This window comes from Furipterus horrens, unplaced genomic scaffold, assembly GCF_987537825.1.
Source record: "Furipterus horrens unplaced genomic scaffold, mFurHor1.1.pri manual_scaffold_13, whole genome shotgun sequence".
Lineage (NCBI taxonomy): Eukaryota > Metazoa > Chordata > Mammalia > Chiroptera > Furipteridae > Furipterus > Furipterus horrens.
The window spans coordinates 19,021,427-19,047,548 of NW_028327183.1; the positions used below are offsets into that span (position 1 = coordinate 19,021,427).

Genomic DNA, 26,122 nt, shown 5'->3' on the forward strand with positions numbered 1-26,122 from the left:
TTTGAGGCTTGGTTCTGCCAGGATCTCAGGGTGTGATCTGAGGTAAGTAACTTGACTTTGCCCCGGAGAATGTGGGCTGGATCATTGCTGTGGTCCCCTTCATCCCTTAAATTCTATGACTGTAGGACAGACAGCAGGGCAGGAAAGCCATCAGGACCAAGCTCCGAGAGATAAGGGGACCAAGTCAGTCCCTCTGGGTCAGCCTCCTCAAAGCTTACACGCCTTCCTCCTGATTTTCTCCAGCATAGATTGTTTGTACACCAATACCACCTACCTTGAGGTGAACTTCCGTGTTGATGTGATAAAGCCAGGGAAGACCCTGGAGATTCCAATCACCTTTTATCCTCGAGAAAGTATCAGTTATCGAGAACTCATCCCCTTTGAAATCAATGGGCTCTCACAACAAGTAGTTGAAATCAAAGGGAAAGGCACCGAAATGAAGGTAAGAGAGGTTTGGGAGATCTTGGGACTGGCACCCTCCTTCTTGCCCTTGCCACCTGGGCCCACCTGCTCCACACCTGCCTCCCCTCTCCACACCTCCTGCCCCTCAGCTGCTGTACCAGAGATCGGCAATCCCAACTGAGGGATGAATTGTCAGATCAGACTCAAGTGAATCCTACACCCAACTCTACTATATCAAAGGATAGAGGCAGTAAGCACCGGCAGTGGGAAACACTCTTTTTCTTAGGAAAGTTTGAGACTCTCAGATGCAGGATCCCAAGCATGTCCTTTTTCTCCCACTTGAGGGCATGTTTTTTTTTTTCAGGTTTAATAGGAAAGATTTGTTTTAAGCAACGTATGCAGGCATATGTTTCAGTTATGGAACATCCCTCCTTAACACCACATTGATTAACATTCTCCCACCAGCCACGGGCCCCAGAATTAGATTTCACCGAAAGCACGCGTTCTTACCGGGCGCTCCTAATAAAAAGGGAATGGTCCGCTCCTCTGCTAATCCCTGTCTTCCCCATGTCTGGTAAACATTTGAGTGTCTGTCTGGTGGGAGTATTTGCATTTAATGGCGATCTTCCAAGATTCTCAGGAATACATGGGACATTTCAGCAACCAAGAGAAAATGGAAGGGGTGTATTCCTGGCTACCTTCCCATCAAGCCAAAGGAGCAACAGGACAATGCCACCTGGTGTGTCTGTGCATGAGCCAGTGACAGGGTCTTGTGATGTCATTGATTCATTCATTTCTTCCTTCTTTCATTCGCTCATTCAGCATCCATTATATATTAGGCAATTTTGGAAAATCCAGAGGTAACTTAAATACGATCTCTGACTTCTAAGATCTCACAGGCTGGTGCTGAAGACTCACTTTTTAGACAAAATGGAAGCATGTGGACTGGATATAAAGACAGTTGGAGGGAGAGAGTGCAGTTTAGTGACTGATTAAATGACAGTGACCAGTGGGTGCTGCTCATTGTGGGTCAGTGCCCAGCCTGACCCTCATCTGACCCATGCCAACATTGTGTTTAGTGCTTTTGATGAGGACTTTGAAATGTATTCACCTTTCCACCTCTACCACCACCATTCTAGTTCAAATCACCATCATCTCTCCCACCTCAAGGCTTTCTCTCATGCCTTCTTCCAGTCTGTCTCCACAGAGGACCGAGCTGAGCTCTCTCACAAAATACACACTCGATTGGGTCACTCTGTGCTTCACTGGCTTCCCACTCGCTCCAGATTAAAACCTGACCACCCCTCTAGACTTAATCTTCTCAAGTCTCCCTGGTTCCCAGCCTCAAGCTTTGACTGAGCCACTCCCTGCAGCTCAGGGCCTTGCTCCTCCCCAGAGATGCTCTCCTATCGCACAGCCACCCTAACTCATGCTGAGTAGACCCTACCCTTCCTTTACCTCTCAGGGTAAATATGCCTTTGGGGGGGTCCCCAGATCCCCAGTCTATCTCAGCCCTCTGTAGTATGCTCTCCAGGTACCCCAAGCTTTTCCTTTACATCTCTTAACCCAATTGTAATTATGTAATTGTTGTTTAGTGGGCATTTTATGCACATAAATGTTTAGTGAGTGAGTGAATGCCCATCGAATGTGAAGGATGAGGGACGCTGATAGAGACCTCCCCCAGCTCACCAGGGTGGGCATAAGATGTTTGTTTTCTCATTAACTGACACACCCTCCCTCCCTGCTGTCTTTCTTGTCCCACAGATTTTAGTCCTAGATCCAGCCAATAGGATTGTGAAGTTAGGAGCTGTCCTGCCAGGACAGGTTGTGAAAAAAACGGTTTCCATCATGAACAACAGCCAAGCCCAGCTCACATTTAACCTGTCAGTCCTGTTCTCCATTCCAGAACTCCAGGAACCTAAGGTTGGTGCTCGGGGCTCCCAGTGGCCTCCTCATGCCTTCTGGAGACATAAATGACCTTGCTAACAACAGACAGCTCAGGTTCTCCTGCACCTTCAATGTGCCAAAACATTCGAGCAGCTCCCCATGTACCGCCTCTGTTCGTCTCCACAGAAACAGTCCAGCGTCAGTGCTTTTATTATTCCCATTTTACGCTTTAGGAGACCCAGGCTTAGGGAGCCTGCATACCTTTGAAGAGCAACAGAGTAAAACAGAAAGAGAATGGGACTCGATGATGGAGTCAGTGGATGCTAGTGAATATACAGAGCTCTGCATTGTAGAACATTAAAAAACTATGGAAAATCAAGCCCTGGCTGCTGTGGCTCAGTGGATTGAGCATCGGCCTGCGAGCCAAGTGTCGCTGGTTCGATTCCCAGTCAGGGCACATTACTAGGTTGCACGTCAGGTCCCCAGTTAGGGGCATGAGTGAGAGGCAACCACACATTGATGTTTCTCTCCCTCTCTTTCTCCTTTCCCCTCTCTCTAAAAAATAAAATAAAACAAACAAATAAAAAAATACATATCAATATTTAAAAAAAAAAAAAAAAAACTATGGAAAATCATAAAGGAAAACAATTTTGCCCGTAATCTCATACCCAGAAATCATCATTTAACATTTTGGTGCCTATCTTTCTAGGTTTTTCCCTCTGCCGTTTTTTTTTTTTTTTTACAAAAATAAAATGACAATGTTCATAGTGTTTTGAAACCATACAGAAATCTATCATAAACGGTTTCCATGTCCTTCAATGCCATGTGTTCATTTCTACCTCCATTATGTAGATAGACCAGTTGCCTATTTCTGCTCATTTCAAATGTCTCTAATGTTTTATATTTTAAACAACAATGTAAAGCAATGTGACCAAAGCTTTGCGTGCGTCCATGGCTCTCTGCTTAAGGCAGGTTCCTAGAAGAGGGCTTGTTGGGTCAAAAAGAGGAGTATGTTTCAAAACACATCACAAATCTGCCCCTTTCCACTCCCATCAGCTGTGTGAAAGACACATGCTTGTTCCTGACCATGTCCTCGAGTTCCCTAGATGGAGAAGCTACCAGTCCCAGCTGCCTGCTCCCCATCTCACTCATCAGTATTTGGATGGCCCCTTGAAAGTGGGCCAAGTGTGCTTCATTCCAAGCGTGAACTTATCCATCCCTTCACTCCATTCATTCTTATATTTACTCAGTAAACATGTGCCAGGTGCTAAAAATATAAAGATGTGTCTTAGTCAGCTTGGGCTGCCATAGCAGAGTATCACAGACTGGGTGGCTTAAACAGCACATTTATTTTCTCCCAGTTCTGGAAGCTGGCAGTCTGAGATCAGCGTGCCAGCCGCTGTCTCTGGTGAGGGCTCTCCTCCTGGCTTGGACATGGCCCCCATCTCACCGGGTGCACATATAGCAGAGAGCAGGCAAGGTTGCACTCTTTGGTGTGTCTACTCCCATCATGAGGGTCTCTCTCTCATGACCTCATCGTATCCTAATTACATCCCATAGGATCAGGAGGGGGCTGCTCAAAGAAGGGTTGGGGGCCATGGAAGGCCTCATAGAGGAGGGAGGTCTGTGCTGAGTTTTACAGGATGAAGAGGTACTCCCAGGCATACAGACTAGGGATGGTGTTTCTGGCAGTTATAGGTATAGAGCCTGGAAAGAGTCAGTGCTTTTGGAAAGCCATATGTGATTCGGTGTGACAGGAACACTGTGGACCATCTGGAAATGCAGGATACAGAAAAATCAGATGTGAAAGGCCAGTCAAATCAAGAGACCCAGTGGGTAGCTCAGCCCAGGACCTCGTGTTGCCCACTTTGCCATTTGGAGAAGGAGGGCAAACTTGTTGCTTCCCATTCCTCATTAATCCACATTAAAGCCCTCAGTCCCAGTGGGTCAGGGCCCCTAATAGTCTGGCCATGCCTATTCTGCTTCTTTGGTTGATCAGATTCAACTCAAGCTGCCAGAGTGACCCGTGCTGACACCCTCACCTAGGAGTTAGCTCCCGACACCATTGTGTTAAGAGAAATCTAAAGGATCACTGTGCTGTTGCAGTTCCTCAGCCCATGATCTCAGCCCCTGCTGCCTCAGTCCCCTTTCTGGTGCCTGCACAGAGCTCTGTACCAAAGGGAGCTCAAGGTCGAAAAGGGGTTTGGCTTCCTTAACACTGACTTTGATTTGCCTTTACCAGGACAAAGAGGGGAGAGAAGACCATGCAAATTCAAACAGTAGTTCTCCAACTTTGGGATACATGGGGCACCCAGAGCACTCTGAAAACGCAGGCTCCAAGCTCCTCCAAGGACACTGATCCAGTCGGGTGGCGGGACCCAGGGATCGGCACTGTGACCAGCACACTGGGAAGTGTGATGTGGGGACCAGGGGAGGGCCCCTCAAAAAAACCCCAGAGTGCTGAGTGTTTTTATTTCCTCCACCAGAGAGTAGGGGCTATTTACAAGAGGTTAGAAAGAAAGTTAGCATTTACTGAATGCCTATGACATGCCACACATTTTATATAGATGATCTGAATGAGTTAAGTAACTTGCCAAACGTGACACAGCGGTAAGAGACAGCAGGCGTGAGATTTGACCCCTGGGCTGCTGCAGCCCCCGCAGCAAAACCTCCAGGAACGGAGACCTCAGAAGCCCCCGCCCTCAGCTGGAGCCTTGTTGTCATCTTGCCCAGGTTATCACCTTGACACCGTTCAGCAACATCACTCTGAAGCCCAAAGAAGTCCGTAAGCTGGAAGTCATCTTTGCCCCGAAGAAGCGTGTCCCTCCCTTCTCCGAGGAAGTGTTCATGGAAAGCATGGGGCTCCTGCGCCCCCTCTTTCTCCTCAGCGGGTGCTGCCAGGCTCTGGAGATCTCCCTGGACCAGCAGCACATCCCTTTTGGGCCAGTCGTGTTTCAGACAAAGGCCACGCGTCGCATCCTCATGTTAAACACAGGCGACGTGGGTGCAAGGTAGGAGCTGGAGCAGAGCTTGTAAGATAAGACATTTATCTTACAAGTGTGGCCACTTTTTATCTCTTTCCCCCTCTTCCGCATCTCCTTCCTTCCCTCAAAATGTGACAGCGGTGGCCTCCCCACAGTGACCCCACTCCCATGAGTACTAAAACTGACATGATAGAGGACATTTGCTCAGCGCCTGTTATAGGCCCTTTCCATGGCTCCTCCCACTTAACAATGCTATGACTGATCCATTTCACAGGTGAGATAACTGAGGTATAAAGAGAGTAAGTACCTTTCCCAAAATCCTGCATTTAGCAATAACTTACTGGGCACAGGTGCAATGCTGACTATTCTTACATAGAAGATCCCATCTGATTACCCCAGAACCCTCCAAGGAAGGTATTATATTGTCCCCTTTTCCCAGATGAATTTAAGGCTCAAAAGAGGTCAGGCAACTTGCCTGGGGTTACACAGCCAGGAAGTGAGAAGGATGGGATTGGAACCCAGGTGCACCTACGGCAGCTCGCCTTTCCAGGCTCTTCCCTCTTGCTAGCAGGTGCCCATCCCAGTCACTACTCAGTCATACCACTAAAGCTCTACAGGCCGTGTGCCACACAGCTGCAGGGGGCACCCTTCACACAGACTCAGTGTGAACAGTGCCCTTAGGGTGCAGTGTGGCGGCCCTGGCAATGGACGCACACCGGTCTGCACCATCCACCCTGTCTCCGGCCTGGACCAAATGCCAGCCCACAGAGGAATGACCACACAGGGCCATTGGATCCCAATTCCACCAGAGCAGATGCAACCCTTACACAAAGCGATTGTCTCCTCCCTCCTGGATCTGACCTGAGAGGCATTTCAGGGAGTGGTTAAGGCCACAGTTGGGGGAGAGTTTCAGTCCTAGCTCAGCCACTTTCTAGCTATACAGACTTTTGTGCACATGTGTAAGCATGTTCATGTGTATGTCCCCTGATGTGTCACTGTGGGCAATAAAATAATATGCAGCCACTTCCCACCTGCTCAGCTCCGAGAGGGAGCCAAATCAATGTAATTGAGTGACCATGGCCTGTGTCCCCACCTGCCTCTGCTCAGCTTAGAAAGGGAGCTGAGTAATCTTACCCAGGAGAGACTTGACCCTTGTCCCCACCTGCCTCTGCTTTACCAAGCAATCTTCCTCCTCCCAAGTCCCATGGAGTCCACCAGGGGTGAACCCCGAGTATCTTATTCTCAAGAGCCTTGAGGATAAGCCCAGGATACTAGTAAGCTATCATCTTTGTCTCCTTTTATCTTGGCAAAGGTTTAAGTGGGATGTCAGAAAATTTGAGCCTCATTTCTCCATCAGCCCGGAAGAAGGCTATATCACTGCAGGCATGGAAGTTTCTTTCGAAGTGACCTACCATCCCACGGAGGTGGGCAAGGAGAGTCTCTATAAACATTTGCTCTGCTTCATCCAGGAAGGCACTCCTCTGAGCCTAACCCTGTCTGGAGTCTGTGTGGGACCACCCGCAGTGAAAGAGGTCAGTAAGTGCTGCCCACACATGGGCCAGTGGCCAGAGTGGGCCTAGCAAGCCACTCGAGTGAACTCAGCCAGGCCTTCCAGAAACAGATGGCTCTGTTCAAACAGTCCTCAGTACCCACATCAAAGATTCAGACCTGCTCCCTCTCCCCACAGGGCCTTTGCACATGCTACCCCCACTGCTGGAATATTCGTTTTCCCCTCTTTATTTATTTAATTCCTATATATTCTTCAGCTCTCAACTCAAGCACCACATTCTCAAGGAAGCTTGCATTGCCACCTCTGGCTAGATCAAATTCTGTTATAGGCTGTGAGTAAAGGGTGAACACCTTTACTATGGTTTGAAAAAACAACAGCCTTGGGTTATTCCTCTGCTAGCTCTGCTCCTAGACACCTAACAGTGCACTGCCAGCTGCGTTCCTGGCAACATTGCTTGTGGTAAAAGGACAGCTGATCCCCATCTCTGTAATTGAATTATTTCAAGAATGGTATGTAAATGGAGTCATACAGTGTGCTAGAAGCATGCGTGTACAAATCTTGGCAAGAACTTATGCTTTCATTTTCTTGGATAAACACTTGGGAGTGGAATGGCTGGGTCATAGGGTATAGGTATATGTTTACCTTCTTAAGACCCTATCAAACTGTTTTTAACAAAGTGATTGTGTCATTTACATTCCCACTAGTAATGTCTGACATTTTTATTTGCATCCCATCCTCACTAACCCTTGATTTTGTCCTTTTTTTTTTTTTAACGTTAGCCCTTCTAATAGGTATGTAATGGTATTTCATTGTGGTTTTTAATTTGCATTTCCCTAACAACTAATGATGTTAAAATCCTTTTCAGGTGCTTATTTGCCATCCCTCTATATTCTTGGTTGAAATATCTGTTTGAAATATCTGTTTAAATCTTCTATTTTTAATTGGGTTTTTGGTTTTCTTATTGATTTTTCAGGGCTCTTTATATATTCAGGACACAGGTTTTACATTTAGATCATCAGTCTGTTTAAAGTTCATTGTTGTATGCAGTGCAAGATATGGATCAAAATTCTTTTTTGTATATGGATATCTAATTATTCCAGCACCATTTGTTTAAAAGATTATCCTTTCTCCACTGAATTGCCTGTGCACTTTGGTGAAAAACTAATTGATCATATATGTGTGGGTCTGTTGCTGAACTCTATTCTTGTCCATCAATCTAGTTGACTCTCTACACCAATACCACATTGGTCCATGTTGCTACTGTCAATGGCCAGTTCCCACCCCTCATCTTACTTGACCTGTTGATATAGCATTTGGCACCTTGAACAAGTATCTCCTCCATCAGACAGTTCCTTCATGTGGCTTCCAGGAGACCACCCTCTCCTGGTTCTCCTCCTATCTGATGAGCTGCTTCTCCTCAACTTGTCTTCCTATTCTTCTTTACATTTGAGTGTGCCAGTCAGGAATTAGTCCTTAAATTGCTTCTTTTTTCTAAATACACTTACTTCCGGATAATCTCATCCAGTTTCTTCACCTAAAAAAAGAAATTGCTTAACTGACAACTCCCAAATATGTGTCTTCATCCTGAACCTTGCTTTGAACTCCAGATTTGTAAATTCCACTGCCTGTATAAGATGCCTGTTTTCTTCCAGGTTGTAAATTTCACCTGCCAGGTGCGCTCCAAGCACACACAGACCATCCTGCTTTCAAATCGCACCAATCAGACCTGGAATCTCCACCCCATCTTTGAGGGTGAGCATTGGGAGGGACCTGGGTTCATCACCCTGGAGCCCCATCAGCAAAACAAGCCCTATGAGATTACCTACAAGCCCCGCACCATGAACTTGGAGAACCGCAAGCATCAGGTAGGATGAGCACCTCATCAGTTTTCTGGCATGACTGGAGGAGAGGTTGTGTGAGAGAGGTGAAGAGACAGAGTTTGGCAGCTCAGAGAATGTTAGAACAAAAGCTGACCTATCTTCCTATTCCTAAGCCTTGTTTGCCATCATAACATACCCAATCTTTCATTCTGTTTATTTTTCCCTTTTCATTATATCATGAGCATTTTTCTATTTAATTAGGTAGTCTTCGTAATAATCATTTTTAACGATTGCCTAATGTTTCATGGAATGAGTGTTCCATAATTTATTTAACATTCTCCAGTTGTTGAACATTTAAGTTATCTCCAAATTTTCATATTATAAATGGTTCTAATAATCATGCACATGTATGTACATAATTTTTTCCCCTGGAGGGATTTTTCTTCAGTAAGTTCCCTTGTCTGTGATTTCTGGTTCAAATACATGTGAATATCGTTATGACTCGTGAAACAAGCTGCTTTCCAAAAATGTTATGCCCATTTGCAGAGCCTCCGTTAGTCCTGTGACTGCCATGCCTGAGACGTACCTAATAAAGGCCTCTCTATATCATTCTGACCGCATTTCTTCCTCTTCTTAGGGCACCCTCTTCTTCCCCCTGCCAGATGGGACAGGCTGGCTGTATGCGCTGCACGGGACTACCGAGCTCCCCAAAGCTGTGGCCAGTATCTACCGTGAAGTGCCATGTAAGACGCCCTACACTGAGCTCCTGCCAATCACCAACTGGCTGAACAAGCCCCAGAGGTGAGGGAGTGAGGCAAGGGATTGGGGTGGGGGAGACAGAGAGAGGCCTTCCATGATCTCCCCTCGGTCAGGCTCTCTACAGGACATTGGCTAAAAGGTTCAGAGACAAAATTCCCTCATGTGGCCAGGCATTGCCTGAACTCTAAGCCTCCAGAGAGATTCTTCTGTTTAGTGCTATTTATAAATAGCTGATTACTTGTTAATCTCCTACAACAGTGCCTGGCACAAAATAAGTGCTCCATAAATGTTTTTTATTGCTATCATTACTGCTATTGCTATTGTCATAACAATAACCATGACTGTTATTATTGAGTGCTCAGTCTTAATACCCAAGTCACTGGCCAGAGAAGAACATCCCTTGGATCTTGTACTTGCAGTGGGAGTAGAGTCGAATGCAAGGACTAGAGGAACTAATGAAGGAGCCAAGGGTTGGGAGAAGAGTCCACCTGCTTATCATTGTGGGTGAAGGCCCAGACCCCAGTTCTGCCAATAACCAGTCATCTCACCTGAACATGTTACCTTCCTTCTTTTTGCCTCATGTCCTCACTAGGGAAATGGAGATAGTAATGATATGTGCCTCCTACACACATTACAGGGATTAAATGCCTATAATACATGCAAGCACTGACTTAGTGGTAGCTAGCATATAACAGGTGGTCAGTAAATGGTAATTAGTTACTGTCATTATTAGTGACAGTGAAGACTAGAACCCTGGACCTGTGTGTTTTATATAAATTCAAGAGTAGAGAGAACACCTTTCCTTTTTTCCTTTGGGCAATGTCCTCATTTTCTCTATCCCCCCTTCCTGTGCTCCCATGCTCCTCCAGATTCCGGGCCATTGTGGAAATGCTGAAGCCAGAGAAGCCAGACCTAAGTGTCACCCTAAGGGGCCTTGATTACATTGATGTGCTGTCTGGATCCAAGAAAGACTACAAGCTGAATTTCTTTTCCCACAAGGAGGGACTATACAGCGCAAAGGTATCCACATGTCAAAGGCACTGCCCTGGAACCCTGGAGGTCTGACCCCAAGGTTGACAGTCCTGGTATTAGGGAGTGAAGATGTCCTCCATAGCCAGCCTACTCTTGTCCTGTTGGGCTGACCGTTTAGAGTGACCTGATAAAGGCATGCAGGATTCCCAGCCTCTTTAAGATGACACCAGATTGCAAGGCCAGCCAGCCATCATGAGTAGGCCCATGCCAAGTTTTCAAGGCAGCAGAATAATGAAAATCTTTATGCAGTAGGTAACTCTGGACCAGCAAATACCAGACCAATAATAATGACTATCCTATTTTCTGAGTGTTTATAGACTTTCCAGCATTGCTCTGAGCACTCAACACACATAGCTGGTAATGTCAGAGCCAGGATTCAACTCAGAGCCATCTACCCCAAGACACCACAGGGTCTTTCACATATGAGGTGTTTTTCCTAATTCATTCATTCGTTCAATAAATATCCATTGAATATACAGTATTCCCTCACTTATTGTGGGTAATATGTTCTAGACCCACCCCCCCCACGATAGGTGAAAATCCACGAAGTAGGAACCTTACATTTATTTTAGTATTTATATATATTTTAAGGCTTTATAAACCCTTCCCACACACTTATAAACCATTCCCAGTCCCTTATTAACCTTTCCCACTCCCTTATTAACCTTTTCCACACTTTTATAAACACTACTTATGTTCTTAAACATATTCTACACTCTTAAACCTACGTAATTTTAACAACATATGTATACAGTACCGCAAAATCCTGTGATAGAGTGAAAAATCCATGATAAATAATCAAATATAATATTTTTTAAAATCCCGCGATACAGTGAGGCCACAATAAGTGAACCACGATATACAGAGGGACTACTGTATGTGCCATATACCAGGCGCTGGTAACACAGCAATGATCAAAATTAGACACAGTCCCTGTTCTCATGGAACACACAGTCCAGCGAAGAGACATGGACATTAATCAAATAATTGCACAATGAATGCATTATTACTAAATGAGGTAAGTTCTTTGAAGAAAAGCAGCACATGTGGATTAGTAGCTCACAAGAGAGGTCAGGGCTAAAGGTAATCTATAGGAATTACCCATTTATCGATAGTACTTACAACTATATGGAGAATGGAATTACCTAGGGAAAGATTTTAAAGTGAAAAAATAGAACCTAGGAACACATCTCCTCCTCAAGAAGAGATATTAGAAAACCCACCCAGCAGCATGTCATCTCTTCTCCTACAGTCACTGAGGCAGGCTGCTCCACTCAGACCACATTCACAAACAGGCTAAAATCAAGGAATCACAAACACCCAAAGGGGGAAAAAGCCACCGTGCAATAGAAATACCAGCTCAATAAATAAAAACTCCTGAGATAAGAGTTATTAAAGCAAACAGAAGAAGACTTTTAGTAAATATTATAAATATACTCAAGGGAATAAAGGAAGATAATCATATTCATGAAATAAGAACAGGCTGTTATGGAAGAGAATCCATTGGAGACCTTGGAAATGAAAAATAGGATATTTGGAATAGAAAACCATAAAGGACAGCTGAATAGTATAATGGACTCTGAGGAAGAGATTATGACTCAGTACGACTCAGTTAAAAGGCAGAGATGAGTAATATGACCAGACTTCAGCACATGAGCACAAAGAACTGGCAAGATGAAAGGACATAATAGCAAATGTTGGGGAGGGTGTGGAGAAATTGGATCCATTGCTGTGGGAGGATAAATATTAAATATTGCAGCCACTTTGGAAAACAATCTGGAAGTTCTTCAAATGCTTAAACATAGAGTTACCATATGATTGAGCAATTTTAGTCCTAGGTATATACCCAAGATAAATGAAAACATATGTCCACACAAAAACCTGTACATAAATGTTCATAACAGCATTATGCATGAGAGTCAAAAATGGAAACAATGAAAACGTCCATCAACTGATGAATGGATAAATACAGTGGAAGATTACTTGGCAATAAAAAGAAGTGAAAATGAAGTACTGATTCATGGAATACATGGATGAACCTTGAAAACATACATGCTAAGGGAACAAAGCCAGTCACAAATGACCACATATTGTATGATTTCATTTATATGAAATTTCCCGAATAGGCAAGTCTATAGAAACAGAAAGTAGATTAATGGTGCCTAGGTCTAGAAGAGATGGGTTATGAAAAAATGGAGAATGATTGTTAATGGATACAGGGTTTCTTTCTTGGAAGGTGAAAATGTTCTAAATCAAATAATTGGACTATGACTGTAATTACAAATGAGATAAGCGCTTTGTGAATATACTAAAAGCCACTAAATTGTATAGTTCAAATGGGTGAGTAGTATGGAATGTGATTTGTATTTCAATAAAGCTGTTTTTTTTTTTAATAATAGGAAATATGAGACATAAAATATAAGTCAAGTAGTCCTAATATCCATCTAAGGGGAGCTCTTGAAACAGAAAAGCAAGATAATAGAAGGAAGAAAATGCCCTAAAAATTAATTGGATAAAAATTTCCAGGGCTATTGGAGAAAGTGAGCCTTCTAGTTGAATGGACCCACCAAGTTGTCAAACACGTTCAATGAAAGAAAGATTCACCTCTAAATACATGAGAACAATTTTTCAGAAAACTGGGATAAAAGAGAAAGTCCTAAATTATTCTAGAAAAAAGGGAAATAGTACAGTAACATCTGATTTCTCATGGCAACACTGAATATAAGAAGCAATGGAGGAAGGAAGCTATTCAAACTACTTAGAATAATTTTCAATCTAGAACTCAAAATTATTATGAGGGCAAAACAGAAACATTTTTAAACATGCAAGGATTCAACCCACCCATATATACAATCCCCACAAAATTAAAACTTTTTAAATTAACAAAAATTTAAAAATAAGTAAATGAATCCAAGAGGAAAGTATAAGGATACCTTGAACAAAGAATCTAAACTAAATTGATAAGTAATTTCAAGTAATTGTTAAAAAGCAATCTGAAATACTTCATATGACCTCAGGACAGGAAATAGCAAGTGTAGGAATAAAATAAGGCAATGAAAAATATGTTCTTATTTTGTTGGGAGCAAGGGAAATAAGAGATATTTTCTCATTTACAGAGCAAGTGGGTAGAGAATAGAGATATTCATAAACTGTAGATGTGAACAGAAAGATATAAATATATGTATTAAAATGGAAGCATAAAGATTTTTGAGTAAAAATGACAATGAACCCACATCATAGGCTCTCTTTACAATAATATGTATTAAAATTAACAATAACAACAACAAAGTTTTTTAAAAGCAAAAGCACTTTTAGTTATGATAGAGTAGTCCCACTATAAAAAAGCATAAAACTGGACAAAATGTCTGAGTCACGTCTTCTCAGTCATTGGAAAACAAGCAGTACAACGCTGTAATTCATCACAGAAGGAAATTTATGAGATGAGTCCCCATGATTGTCCTGGCTCTCTGCCCAGAGACAATTTCCTGACCTCAGTGCAGTGAGCTGGAATCTAAGCAAAGTGCAGCAGCCCCAGTGAACTGAGGAGGCAGAAATCAGAGTTTGGTGCAGATGAAATAGCTGGTTTCTACAGGGTAAGGCAGCAAAGAGGAGGGGGCAGGATATGGAGGGAGTAGGAGAACAAAAGTCTATATGGGACTTTTTCTCAACGTCCTTGGCTGAAGGTTGGACTACACGTGCACAGGAGGAGAATACATGAGATTTCCCAGAGAGCAGCTGCTACAAGAGTAATAAAGGAATAAAGGTACACTACATTAATGGGTGCTGGGGAACATTGGAGGTCTGGCCTAGTAGAGAGGTTGCCATAACATCACCACATTAACCCTGGAGACCCAGCTGAAATACCAGAAAGGCCAGAGGAAGGACCATGCCCTTAGGATAAGACTTTCTATGGACCGGCCTGAAAAAGCCTAAAACTAAGCACCTACAAGATCAGCAAGGAAGACAAAATTTGGAAATTAAGTCCCACCAAGTTGGAAGGTCTTGAGGAACACCCTGTATTTTCCACATATCTGCTCTAACGAAGTATAAAACCAAACTTACACAAATTTAAGGTGTTAGTGATTGAACTGCCTCCTGGAATAAAATCAACGCTCTTATAAGGAAGATAACAGAATCCAGAATCTCAGTGATGATCATCAACAGTGTCCAGTACACAAACAAAAATTACTAGACTTGTGGAGAAGCAGGAAAATGTGACCCACAGCCCAGAAGAAAACATTCAAAGGAAACTGACTCAGAGATGGGCCAGATATTGGATTTATCAGGGAAGACTTCAAAGCAGCCATTATAAACACGTTTAAGAACTAAAAGAAAATATTCTAAATAATTAAATAAAATATGGTCTTAATGAGTGGAAAGGTAATCTCAGCAGAGAAATATAAACTATAAAAAGAACCAAATGGATATTTAGAACTAACAATACACCAAACTGAAATGAAAAATTTACTGAATGTGCTTAGAGACCTGAGAAGTTTCATTGAACTTGAAACAAATCAGTAGAAAGTTTCCAATCTGAAGAACAGAGAAAAAAGATTGAGGAAAAACAAGCAGAGCCTCAGGAACCTGTGAGAAAATATAAAATGATCTAATACATGAGTAATATGAGCTAGAAGAGAAGAAAGTGAGAATGGGGTAGAAAATTATTTGAAAAAATAATGGCTAAAATTTCCTGAATTTGATGTTTTATTAAATCATTTTTATTATTACTCTATTACACTTGTCCCAATTTTTCCCCCTTTGCCCTCCTCTGCCCATCCCACCCCCACTCCCACAGTCAATTTCCACACTGTTGTCCATGTCCATGAGTCATTCATACATGTTCTTTTAGTCCCTTCCTCTTCTTTCCACCATTATCCCCCTCTCCCCTCTCCTCTGGTCACTTTCAGTCTGTTCCATGTTTCCATTCCTGTGTTTCTATTTTGTTCATCATTTATTTTGTTCATTAGATTCCCTTATAGGTGAGATCATATGGTATTTGTCTTTCACCACCTGGCTTATTTCACTTAGCCTAATACTCTCTAGTTCCATCCATGTTGTCGCAAAAGGTAGGAGTTCCTTCTTTCTTTCTGCTACATAGTATTCCATCGTGTAAATGTATCACAGTTTTTTGATCCACTAATTTACTGATGGGCACTTAGGCTGTTTCCAGCACTTGGCTATTGTAAATAGCACCACTATGAACAGAGATGTGCATAAGTTCTTTTTGAATTGGTGATTTGGAATTCTTAGGGTATATTCCCAGCAGCAGAATCGCTGGGTCAAAAGACAGTTCCATTTGTAGTTTTTTAAGGAAATTCCATACTGTTTTCCATAGTGGTTGCACCAGTCTGCATTCCAAACAGCAGTGCACTAGGGTCCCCATTTCTCCGCATCCTTGCCAGCACTTGTTGTTTGTTGGTTTATTAATAATGGCCATTCTGACAGGTATGAGGTGATATCTCATTGTGATTTTAATATGCATCTCTCTGATGGCTAGTGATGCTGAGCAATCTATAGATTCAACACAGTTCCTATTAAAATACCAATGGCATATTTCACAGATCTAGAACAAAAATTTCAAAAATGTGTATGGAATCAAAAAAGACTCCGAATAGACTCAGCAATCTTGAGAAATAAGAACAAAGTAGGAGGGATCACAATACCCAATATCAAACTATACTACAAGGCCACCGTAACCAAAACAGTCTGGTACTGGCATAAGAACACATAGATCAATGGAAAAGAATAGAGAACCCAGAAATAAGCCCAAGTCTCCACAGCCAATTAATATTTGACAAAAGGGGTATGAACATACAATGGAGTGAGAAGAGCCTCTTCAATAAATGGTGTTGGGAGATCTGGACAGGTACGTGAAAAAAATGAAACTAGACCACCAACTTACATCATACACCAGAATAAACTCAAAATGGATAAACGGCTTAAATGTAAGTTGTGACACCATAGATGTCCTAGAGGAAAACATAGACAGGAAAATTTCAGATATCCCACCCAGCAATATTTTTGCCAGTATATGTCCTTGGGCAAGGGAGATAAAGGAAAAAATAAACAAATGGGACTTTATGAAACTGAAAAGCTTCTGCTCAGCTAAAGAAACCATCATCAGAATGAAAAGGGAACTGACTGTTTGGGAGAACATGTTTGCCAATGATACCTCAGACAAGGGTTTGATCTCCAAAGTATATATAAAGAACATATATGGCTCAACACCAGGAAGACAAACAATCCAATTAAAAATGAGCAAAGGGTCTGAATAGACACTTCTCCAAGAAGGACATCCAGATGGCCCATAGACATATGAAATGATTTCATTTTTAAAAAATTATTTACAGACCCAAGAAACTTGGCAAACCTCAAGCAGGAAAAATACAAAGAAAACCACACCTTGTGTACATCGTAGTAAAACTGCTGAAAACCACAGATAAAAAGAAAAGCTTAAAACAACCAGATTTAAAAGATCTATTACATACAGGGGACAACAATAAAAATAACCACTGACTTCTCTTCAAAAATAAGGAAGCCATCTGCAAAATGCTGAGAGGGAAAAAAACAATCAACTCAGAATTCTTTATTCACTGAAAATATCCTTTAAAACTGAGGGTGAAATAGACATTTTCAGATAAAAGAACATGAGTGCGTTCATGGCCAGCAGACTTGCATTACCAGATGCATTAGCAATATTAGAATGCAAATAGGTATTGTTCAGTCTGAAGGGAAATGATACCAGATGGAAACCTGGGTCTGCTGGAAGGGAAGAAGAGCACTAAAAATGGTAAATAAGTAGATAAATATTAAAATATGTTTTTCTTCTCATAGCTTTGTTTAAAAGACAACTGACAGTTTATAGAAAATACAACATTGTAAAGTGGATGTTCTTAAATACACAGAAGTAAAAGATATGACAAAGCACAAAAGATGGGTGGACTGGCCAATGAAATTATACTTTAGTAAGGTTATTACATCTGTGAGGTGGGAAGTGTGAGGTAGGAAACATAAAGGGTCAGTTGTAAAGTAGGAAGTAATGAAATACTGGCTCTAAATTTTGACAAGTTAAAACTTCATGTTGTCAGCTCTACAGTACCCACTAAAAATCTGTTATACTCTACATTGTGGTTCACTTATCGCAGCCTCACTGTATCACGGGATTTTAAAAAATATTATATTTAATTACTTATCGCGGATTTTTTGCTACATTGCAGGATTTTGTGGTACTGTATACGTATGTTGTTAAAGTTATGTAGGTTTAAGAGTGTAGAATAAATGTAAGGTTCCTACTTCGCAGGGGAGTCTAGAACATAATACCCGTGATAAGTGAGGGAATACTATATAGCTAAGAAGCCATTAAAGGAAATATATTACAAAAGATTACACATTGATCCAACAGAACACAGGAAAATAGCAGCAGATGAATGAAAAAATGAGACCGATGGAAATAGCCTGAGGACAGAGTCCAACCCAAACATATAAGTAACTATTTTAAATGTAGAAGACTAAACACTCCAATGAAAAGACAGAGGACATCAGAAGCACTCTAAATCTAAAGACAGAAAGAGGTTGAAAGTAAAAAGCCAGATATGTTGAGCTATTACCACCTAACAATAAGATAAACAACCAAAAGTATTTTAAAAAGGCAGAACACTTGAACAGACTCTGCTTCACGGAGCAGATATGTGAATGGCCAATAAGCACCTGAGAAAATGTGCTACATCCTCAGTCATCTGGGAAAAGAACATTAAAAGGTGAGCAGTTTGTCAATAACTAGGGACGATAATACTGCAGTTACAAGTGTGAGCGCTGGAATCAGTCCAACCTGGGTTCAAATCCTGGTTCTAACACTTCTCAACATTAAGTCAAGATACTTAATGTTGCTAAGCCTCAGTTTCCTCATCCTTAAAAAAAAAAAAATGGTGAGGGGAATAATAATGTTGCTTAAAAATTGTGTGAATTAAACAAGTACTTCTAGTGCCTGGCACACGGTAATCATTCAGTGTTAGATGCTGTCATCATCATCATCATCATCATCAATCACCATCATCAAACTATTCCAGCAACAACAGGAATAGGAGTGAAACCCACTACGGCATGAACCTCTCAAGGTCTTGCTTGTTCTCCAGGGCCAGTCAGCTGACTGGGGAGACCTTCACCTGCAGCACTAGACAAGGCTGTTCTGGCTCTTCTAAAGCAAACCCAAGCTATGTAATATGCTGTCAGCTGGAGAGAACCAGAGCAGAATATCTAAAGAGAAAGGTGGCTGGCAGGGACTCAGAAAGGCTGGGAGGACCCATGTCAGCCTGGTACCCGTGCTTCATGTGCCCAGGCATTGGTCACAGAGAGAAGGACCCCCCAGCTAACACCTCTCCTCTGTTCTGCTTCCTCTCGCTCTCCTGTGAACTCAGGTGATATTCCGAAACGAGGTGACCAATGAGTTCTTACACTACATGGTGAGTTTCAGGGTCATCCCTTCAGGCATCATCAAAACCATCGAGATGGTGAGCCCCGTGCGGCAAAGGACATCAGCCTCCGTCAAGGTGGAGAACCCCCTGCCCTACCTGGTGACCTTCGCCGTGGATTGCAGGGTGCCTGACATCAACCTTCCCTCCCAGTTTGTGGTGCCAGCTAACTCTGAGGTACGACCCCAGCTGCCAGGGGTCCCTGATAGCTGTGATACAGGCTCTACCCATGACGCCTCTGGATCCACATTTCGCATCCCTGAGGGGGGGCCAGCCCTGGCAGCAGTCTATTGTGTGCTTTGAGAGAGGACCCAGTACCTATTTTTAGATTCAGAGATTCCAGATCTGGAAATACTTGGATCAGAGGAAGTTAGAAAGGGTACAGGGTGTGGGGGGTAGTGGGCTGGTCTGGACAGATGTTTCCTGGGCTCAAGATCAGCATGAGCATTTGCTAGTGAAGCACAATTTCTGACACCAACCTGCTCTGAGGTCTCTGGGTGGCAGGGGATAAGCAGGACCTTCAGCATCACAGGGGGCCTCTGTCTTCCCTTGCAGGGCACGTTCTCCTTTGAATTCCAGCCCCTGCGAGCTGGAGAGACTTTTGGGAGACTAGTTCTGCACAACAGTGATTTGGGTTACTACCAATATGAACTCAACTTGAAGGCTCTGCCAGCACTGCCTGAAAAGCCCATCCACTTCCAGGCTGTTCTTGGCAGCGGCCAGAGCATCTTTGCCAAGATCATCAATTACACCCGGCAGAAGACAGAATACTACTGCAGGGTGAGCAGCCCCTGCCCTACCCTCATACCCTTCCCTTCCCAGAAGTCTGACCTCAAAAATAATGGGAGGAGGACACAGGGGATGCAGAAATGTGAAACTCAGGAGAGCCTGGAAACTCCCAGCTAGAAGTAAATAGTACAAGGCCTGGATTCTTCCTTAAAGACTTTCTATCTGAACAAACTGGGGGGTGGGGTGGGGTTTGCTTCCCACTGCGTGCTCAGTGGTCAGTAAAGGGAGATAGTAGAGCTTAATGGTCATGAGTATAAGCCGTGGAAGCCAACAGACCTGGATTTGAATCCTGTCTTCACATTGACTCTTTGTACGAATGACTTAGTAAAGCTCTCAAAGCTTATCTTTAAAGGTCGATAACACCCTGACCTCACAGAATTGCTATGGAGAATTTTAAAACATGTAATATAAAACCAAAGTTGGAATATAGGTTTAACTCCTGAAACAAAAACCCAAAATGACAACAAAATAGAAGTTTATTTCTCTCTCAAATAACTGTGGGCATCAGCAGTTTGGGCTGGAATGGTAGCTCCAGGACATCAGGCCCCCACACTCCTGTCCTGATGCTCTTCCTTCTGTAGAGAGTTGCTTTGGTCCATGTGAACCAAGACAGCTTCCCGTGACATCCACCTTCTAGCCAGCTACAAGGGCAAAGGGGTGACTGCATATACCGTTTCCACTCGCATTCCATTGAACGAAACTGCACAGGCCCACACCTAGCAATATGGGGAGCAAGGAGGTGTAGCCCTTCCACTGCATGGCCACATGCCCGGTTAACCTCAGGGCTGCAGTCAGAGGCAAAGGCTCTTGATCAGTCCTATCAGCCAGGAGAAGCTAGGTTCTACTGGAATGACAAAGAGTCTTGATACCTCGGTGGCTTAAAGGCACAAAGGTTTGTGTCCCATTTGCGCTGTCTATCCAATGAGGGTCAGCAGGGGATTGTGCTCATCACAGCCACTCAGAGATCCAGGCTGAAGGGCAACCACCAGCTCACATGTTTCCAGTCATAATACCATAGACCCCGCAGGGACACGCACCGGCAACTGGGTGCTCCCGTGTGGAAGTGACACCTTTCACTTCTTGCAACTAATTGCCGAGAACCAGTCTCACCCATCCATGAAGATTTAGAACATACAGTTGTGTATGTGCATGAAGGAAAGAAGAGGTGGATGTGGGGGAGCAGCACCCATGACTACCATGCCAGCATAATCCAGCCCTGTGTCTTAGGGCAAGTTATTCAGTATCTCTTGGCCTCAGTTTCCTTGTAGTAAAATAGGGGTAATAATTAGTAGTACCTATTTTCAAAGGAGTTATTAGGACACAGCTTTTTTATAACCTGCCCGGCTGAGGGGGAGGGGCTGGGGGATGGACCTGAGCTTCTGGTGTACCCTTCAGGATCCCGGTGAGCCAAATGTATTTATTCCCCTTTCAGACCGACTGCCTAGACTTCCACATGGAGAAGGTCATTAGCGCAGCCCCGGGAGCTCAGGGGGGCACGGAGGTCAGTGTGGAAGTCTATTTTGAGCCCAGCCACCTGGGTGAGACCAAGGGCATCCTGAGCCTGTCATCGATGACGGGAGGAGAGTATGTCATCCCCCTCTTCGGAATGGCTCTGCCCCCCAAGCCACAAGGTCCCTTCCTGATCCGAGCTGGATACAACATAGTCATCCCCTTCAAGAATGTTTTCTACCAAACGGTCACCTTCTCCTTCATAGTGGAGAACCCAGCCTTCTCCGTTCGTGCCATAGACACCGTGCGGCCCAAGAAGATCAACAACATCACAGTCTACTTCGACGGAAACCCATCAGGCAGCAAAACACCCATCACCAGCAAGCTGATTGTGGTGTGCCCTCCCGGCGAAGGCAGAGAAACAAGAATTAAATGGGTTTATTATCTGAAGGGGATCACCCCTTAGTGGTAACCAGAGTCAGCTACACCAAGAGGAAGCCATCTCCTCAGCCTTAATATCTATGTATTGTTCTAGCCTGGTGAATAGGGAAAATAACCAGAATTCTAAACATACTGTTTTACCCTCCTCAATCAATTATAGGGCTTTTATTTCCATATTAAATGCATTCCAAATATACGTATATCTATTCCATTTTAAATGTGGTAACTATACAAAACATTATTTTTTACTATATTTTACTTTGCAAGGGCAAGTCTCTGAATTTGGTTTCTTCACATATCCCCAAAGCTCAAGTACTATGTAAATAATCCCCATTTTTAATAAGATCACAAATGTGTCACTCTCATGACCTTTGTACTGCACTTAGCAGTGCACGACACTGTGGCACGTGGTTTCTTTTTGAAAATCCATGATGGCTTAAAGAGCCCCTATTTTGATGGGGCATTTTATTCTGCTTTCACATAGAAGCCAAAGAAGTCACTATTTTCAAAGCAACTAGCAGATACAGTTAGGGCGATCACTGCAGGGCCAGGGGCCAGGGGTGCTCCCTCCATCTCTGAATTCCATATCTGCTCACCACAGAAGGTTCTCACTGAAGGCTGGGTCCTGGAAAAACACTAATTGAGACCCCAATCCCCCACCCCAGCCCTGTGCACAGCAGTCAGCCTGTAGAGCAGTGATTCTTGACCCATCAACACATCAGAATCGCCTAACTCTGGTCCAGACTCCCACTCCCTAAACTCTGATTTCACTGATCTGGGGATGGAGGGGAATGAGGCATCATTTTTTGACTTGTACAGCAGAGTTGAGAATCAGTGCTGTGGATCAAAACACCCACTTGGCCATTAGTGCTGCAGGTGAGTCAGGCATCTACTTTCAGGGAAGGACCACATCCCAGTTTGATATGTTTAAACTGTAGCCATTTGTAGGCATGCAAAGGGTGTCTTCTAAGTCAATTCCCTTCTTCCAAGGGAAAGCCCTACAGAAGCTCCACCTCCAAGGAGGAGTGGGGCCATCTGCCTCTTCCCCTGGGGCCTGCAGTGTTGAAATAAAGATGATTCAAGAGTGTCTCTTCTTTTTGTACCAATTGGAAAACTCTTAAATGCCTATAAAACTAAAAAGAAAAAGAGAGAAAGACTGGCCCTGGCATGGATTTGCTTGTGTACACACACACACACACGCCCAGGTCTGAAGGTTCATCTGCCCCTACCTCCTCCCCACTTCTCACAATCCCATATACTGGCTGCTACAGAAACTGGCCACTTCCCAGTGTCACTGCAGGGAAAATAGTGTCTTTAGGTGGCCGGGGGTAATGCCTCTACCTCAGCTCCGCTCCAGCTCTCCCTGAGCCATTGAGTCCAGAACCCAAAGCCATGCAGGCCGGGCACAAGGAAGCAGTCCCTTCTCCCTGGGACCAAGAGCCCAACGCAGGCCCTGCCAGGATCATTTGAAATGTGTACATCTCTTCCCCTGGGCTTGTTCTCATGCTTCCTTGGCCTCAAAAAGACAATAAAAAGGTCATTTCATATTGGCAAATTTGGAATGGCAATGTAGCTCAACAGAGGACAGGGGGAGAAGCTTGGTGAAAGCTAGCATTTTGACAAAAGCTAGTCAAAGTTACCTTTGTGAGAATACATTCTCAACAAAGCAGCCAGAAGACATCTCATTGGGTGCAAGGGGTGCTGAGAAAACCTCAGGGCCACCAGGTGCCACAACACCGTGGAGTGCTGTACACAGAATGTGATGTGAACAGAGGTCCCGGTGAGTGTGACCACTTCTTTGGGCGAGACAGGCCTCAAGTCAGAGGTGATGATATTGTGACACCCTGAGGACCTCCCAGATCTCAAGAAATCCTAAGTATGGGATTTCCCAAACCTCTTATACTCTCAACATGTTTACCCTGAAACTCCAGCAAAATTAAATTGCTGGTGAAGAAACTGCTTTATACACTGCAAGATTTGGGTACAATTTCTTTTACAGTGTCACCAGCATCCTCTTGCTACAATATCCATAAGTTATGTAATACCAACCAGGCATCACACAGATGCAAATGAGTTACAACTGTAAAATGATGGCCAGTGTGCAACCAGGAGTATCAATTGTGTGCTAGTCTAGAAGCATCTGAGCCTGGCAGGCCTGGGCAGGGCTGGCCCCAGCATCGGAGAAGAGGCACATAGAGAAGGCAATGGTGGACATTGGGCTTTATTCTCAGAACCACTGCCAGTGCAGTTACGCATAAATAACTTCATTTAGTTGGCATTTTCCAAAATAAAGAAAAGAAGCCACTTCTTTCCAGGAACTTCGTAACTAAAGGTAGAACAAAGCATTGTCTAGGTCTTGAGTAAGAAACTGGTTTCTTAGCAAACTACTCCAGAATGTGATCTCAGGAGAAAAGAGTTCCTTCTGGTAAAAAAATTTTTTTACTGTTTCAATTATTAAAAATTGTATCACATTATGACCCTGGGGGAATTTGGTTCACCTTTAAGAAACAAACAAAGCAGCAAAAGAAAGAGATAAGATATTATATTAGCTATAGGTCCAGTGGGAATGAATACACACAGGAGAAATAGGTCCAACTTTTCCCCACTGATTTGATTTTCTTTTTTCATTGTTTTGTATCAGCCATCATCAAAATCTTAAAGACATAAACCTTGCAAAATATTTAGAAATGTCTTTTATCATTGCTACTTGATTCCAAGGTAAGAGGCGGAAACCATTAAGTGATACATTTTCTCTGGAGATGAATCTTCATCCATCAGATTTTGTTGTCAGAGGTTTTAAAAACTGTGAAAACTCACTAGTGAAGAAAAGCACTTTCACAGACTTTTTTCTAAACATGATTCCTCCTTGACTTACTGAGCTTGGGTTAGCTCCTTGTTTTTTTTCTATGGCTACATAACAGATTGCCACAAACCAAGCATCTTAAAGCAAGAGTTTCTTATTTCAGTTTCCACAGGTCAGGAGTGGACTGAACTAGGTTCCTGGCTCAGGGTCCCACAGGCAGAAATCAAGATGCCAGCCAGTTGCATCCTCATCTGGAGATTCAACTAAGGAAAGATCCACTTCCAATCACCCTCAGTATGTTGACAAAATTCATTTCTTTGCAGCCATGTAACTGAAGTCCCCATTTTCTTGGCAGCTGACAACAGGGGACTACTCTTAGCAACTGGAGACCACCCTAAGGTCCTCACCACAAAGCTGATCATAGTGCACTGTTGTTACTGCTTACCCTTCAGGGCCACAAGGAGAATCTCTCTCACTTTAAATCTCTTCTAACTTCTTTTAAGGCCGCACCTGATTAAGTCAGACCCACCCAGGATAATCCCCCTTTAATCAACTCAAAATCAACTGATTAGGGACCTTAATTACATCTGCAAAATTCCTTCCACTGCATAACATAATATAATAATTGTTATAGTGACAGCCCATTATATTTACAAGTCTTGGCCACACTCAAGGGAAAGAGATTATACAGGCATGTATCCAAAGTAGTGGGAATTTTAGGGGGGGGGGGCATCTTAGAATCCTGCCTACTATGGCCCCTCATTTGTGTCCCATAGATTCTAATCTCTGGATTGAGGATAATACTCCATTTTCAAGATTGTTATAAACTTTACAGGCGTCCCTTTCACTCAGAGAAAAGCACCACCATGCATTATGTTCCCATTTGATACTTTTTGGGCTCCCTTGTGGTCTAGCCCTTGTCCTAAGTCCCCGCCCAGTGTGGAAGGTTACAAAAAGCAACTCCGGTGCCCCTCCCTGTTACTGCACCTTTAGCCACAATGAGTCCATAAAGTGCTTTTAAAAATTTTACCACATAGCTTCAATTTCTGTTCCACCAATTAGTGTGATACTCATAGCACTAGCAGAGGCTGCTTTATAGTGGCTCCGTCTGGGGCTCTTGACCCAACAGACTTGGGGCTTCTGTAGGTAACCTAACCTTTCCAGGTATCGAGCATTGTAAACACTTTCCAAGTTCCAAATGGTGGGGTCACAGCCACTATTGGCACCTGAGATTTTAGGTCGTAGACAGGTAGTATTGTTTTTAATTGAGAATTTATTTTAATGTTTTAGAAAAATATACAACTATTCAAACTCATGATTTTAGGGCATAAACAAGGATAAAGTAGGAATTTAAGATTTTAAGTGAGTTGATTTGAGAAAAATATATTTTTTAATAATAATGCAAGTTACTAGGATATGGCAAAAATCATGATGTCACTCCAATTTGGGAAACGTTGGCATATGCGAAATTGGTGATTAGCGAATGAACTGATGGATTCATTAAGTCGTGGATTCATTATTCTAAGTCATGCTCCAAGAGCCCCTTCCACCTCACGGACAGCTGCAGAAGCCCACTATGCCCACACCTACCTTGTGCGGGCACTTGAACGCTAACGATACCCACCCCACCGAGCTGGCCTCAAACCGGACTCGGAATGGGGGTCCCGAGGCGCGAAGGTAAGAGGAGGTGGAGCCTTGTGGGGGCGTGGTCAACCCAAATCGGCGTTCGTGCGGGGGTGTGGCTGACGAGGGGCGGGTCTTCGAGGCGGAAGGCGGAA

General features: G+C 43.4%; 1 protein-coding gene across 1 annotated transcript in view; it reads left to right on the forward strand.

Annotated features, from left to right (window-relative positions):
* Nucleotides 1–21,698, forward strand: part of HYDIN (HYDIN axonemal central pair apparatus protein) — a 280,489-nt gene extending 258,791 nt beyond the window's left edge. Inside the window, exons 74-83 of the mRNA XM_090260317.1 lie at nucleotides 244–442; nucleotides 2,167–2,325; nucleotides 5,023–5,300; nucleotides 6,586–6,805; nucleotides 8,436–8,648; nucleotides 9,241–9,404; nucleotides 10,232–10,382; nucleotides 18,809–19,039; nucleotides 19,418–19,642; nucleotides 21,084–21,698. Of these exons, the coding sequence (XP_090116443.1) occupies nucleotides 244–442; nucleotides 2,167–2,325; nucleotides 5,023–5,300; nucleotides 6,586–6,805; nucleotides 8,436–8,648; nucleotides 9,241–9,404; nucleotides 10,232–10,382; nucleotides 18,809–19,039; nucleotides 19,418–19,642; nucleotides 21,084–21,566 (2,323 nt within the window). The 3' untranslated portion in view covers nucleotides 21,567–21,698. The remainder of the gene's footprint in view (nucleotides 1–243; nucleotides 443–2,166; nucleotides 2,326–5,022; nucleotides 5,301–6,585; nucleotides 6,806–8,435; nucleotides 8,649–9,240; nucleotides 9,405–10,231; nucleotides 10,383–18,808; nucleotides 19,040–19,417; nucleotides 19,643–21,083) is intronic.
* Nucleotides 21,699–26,122: the final 4,424 nt, after the last annotated feature.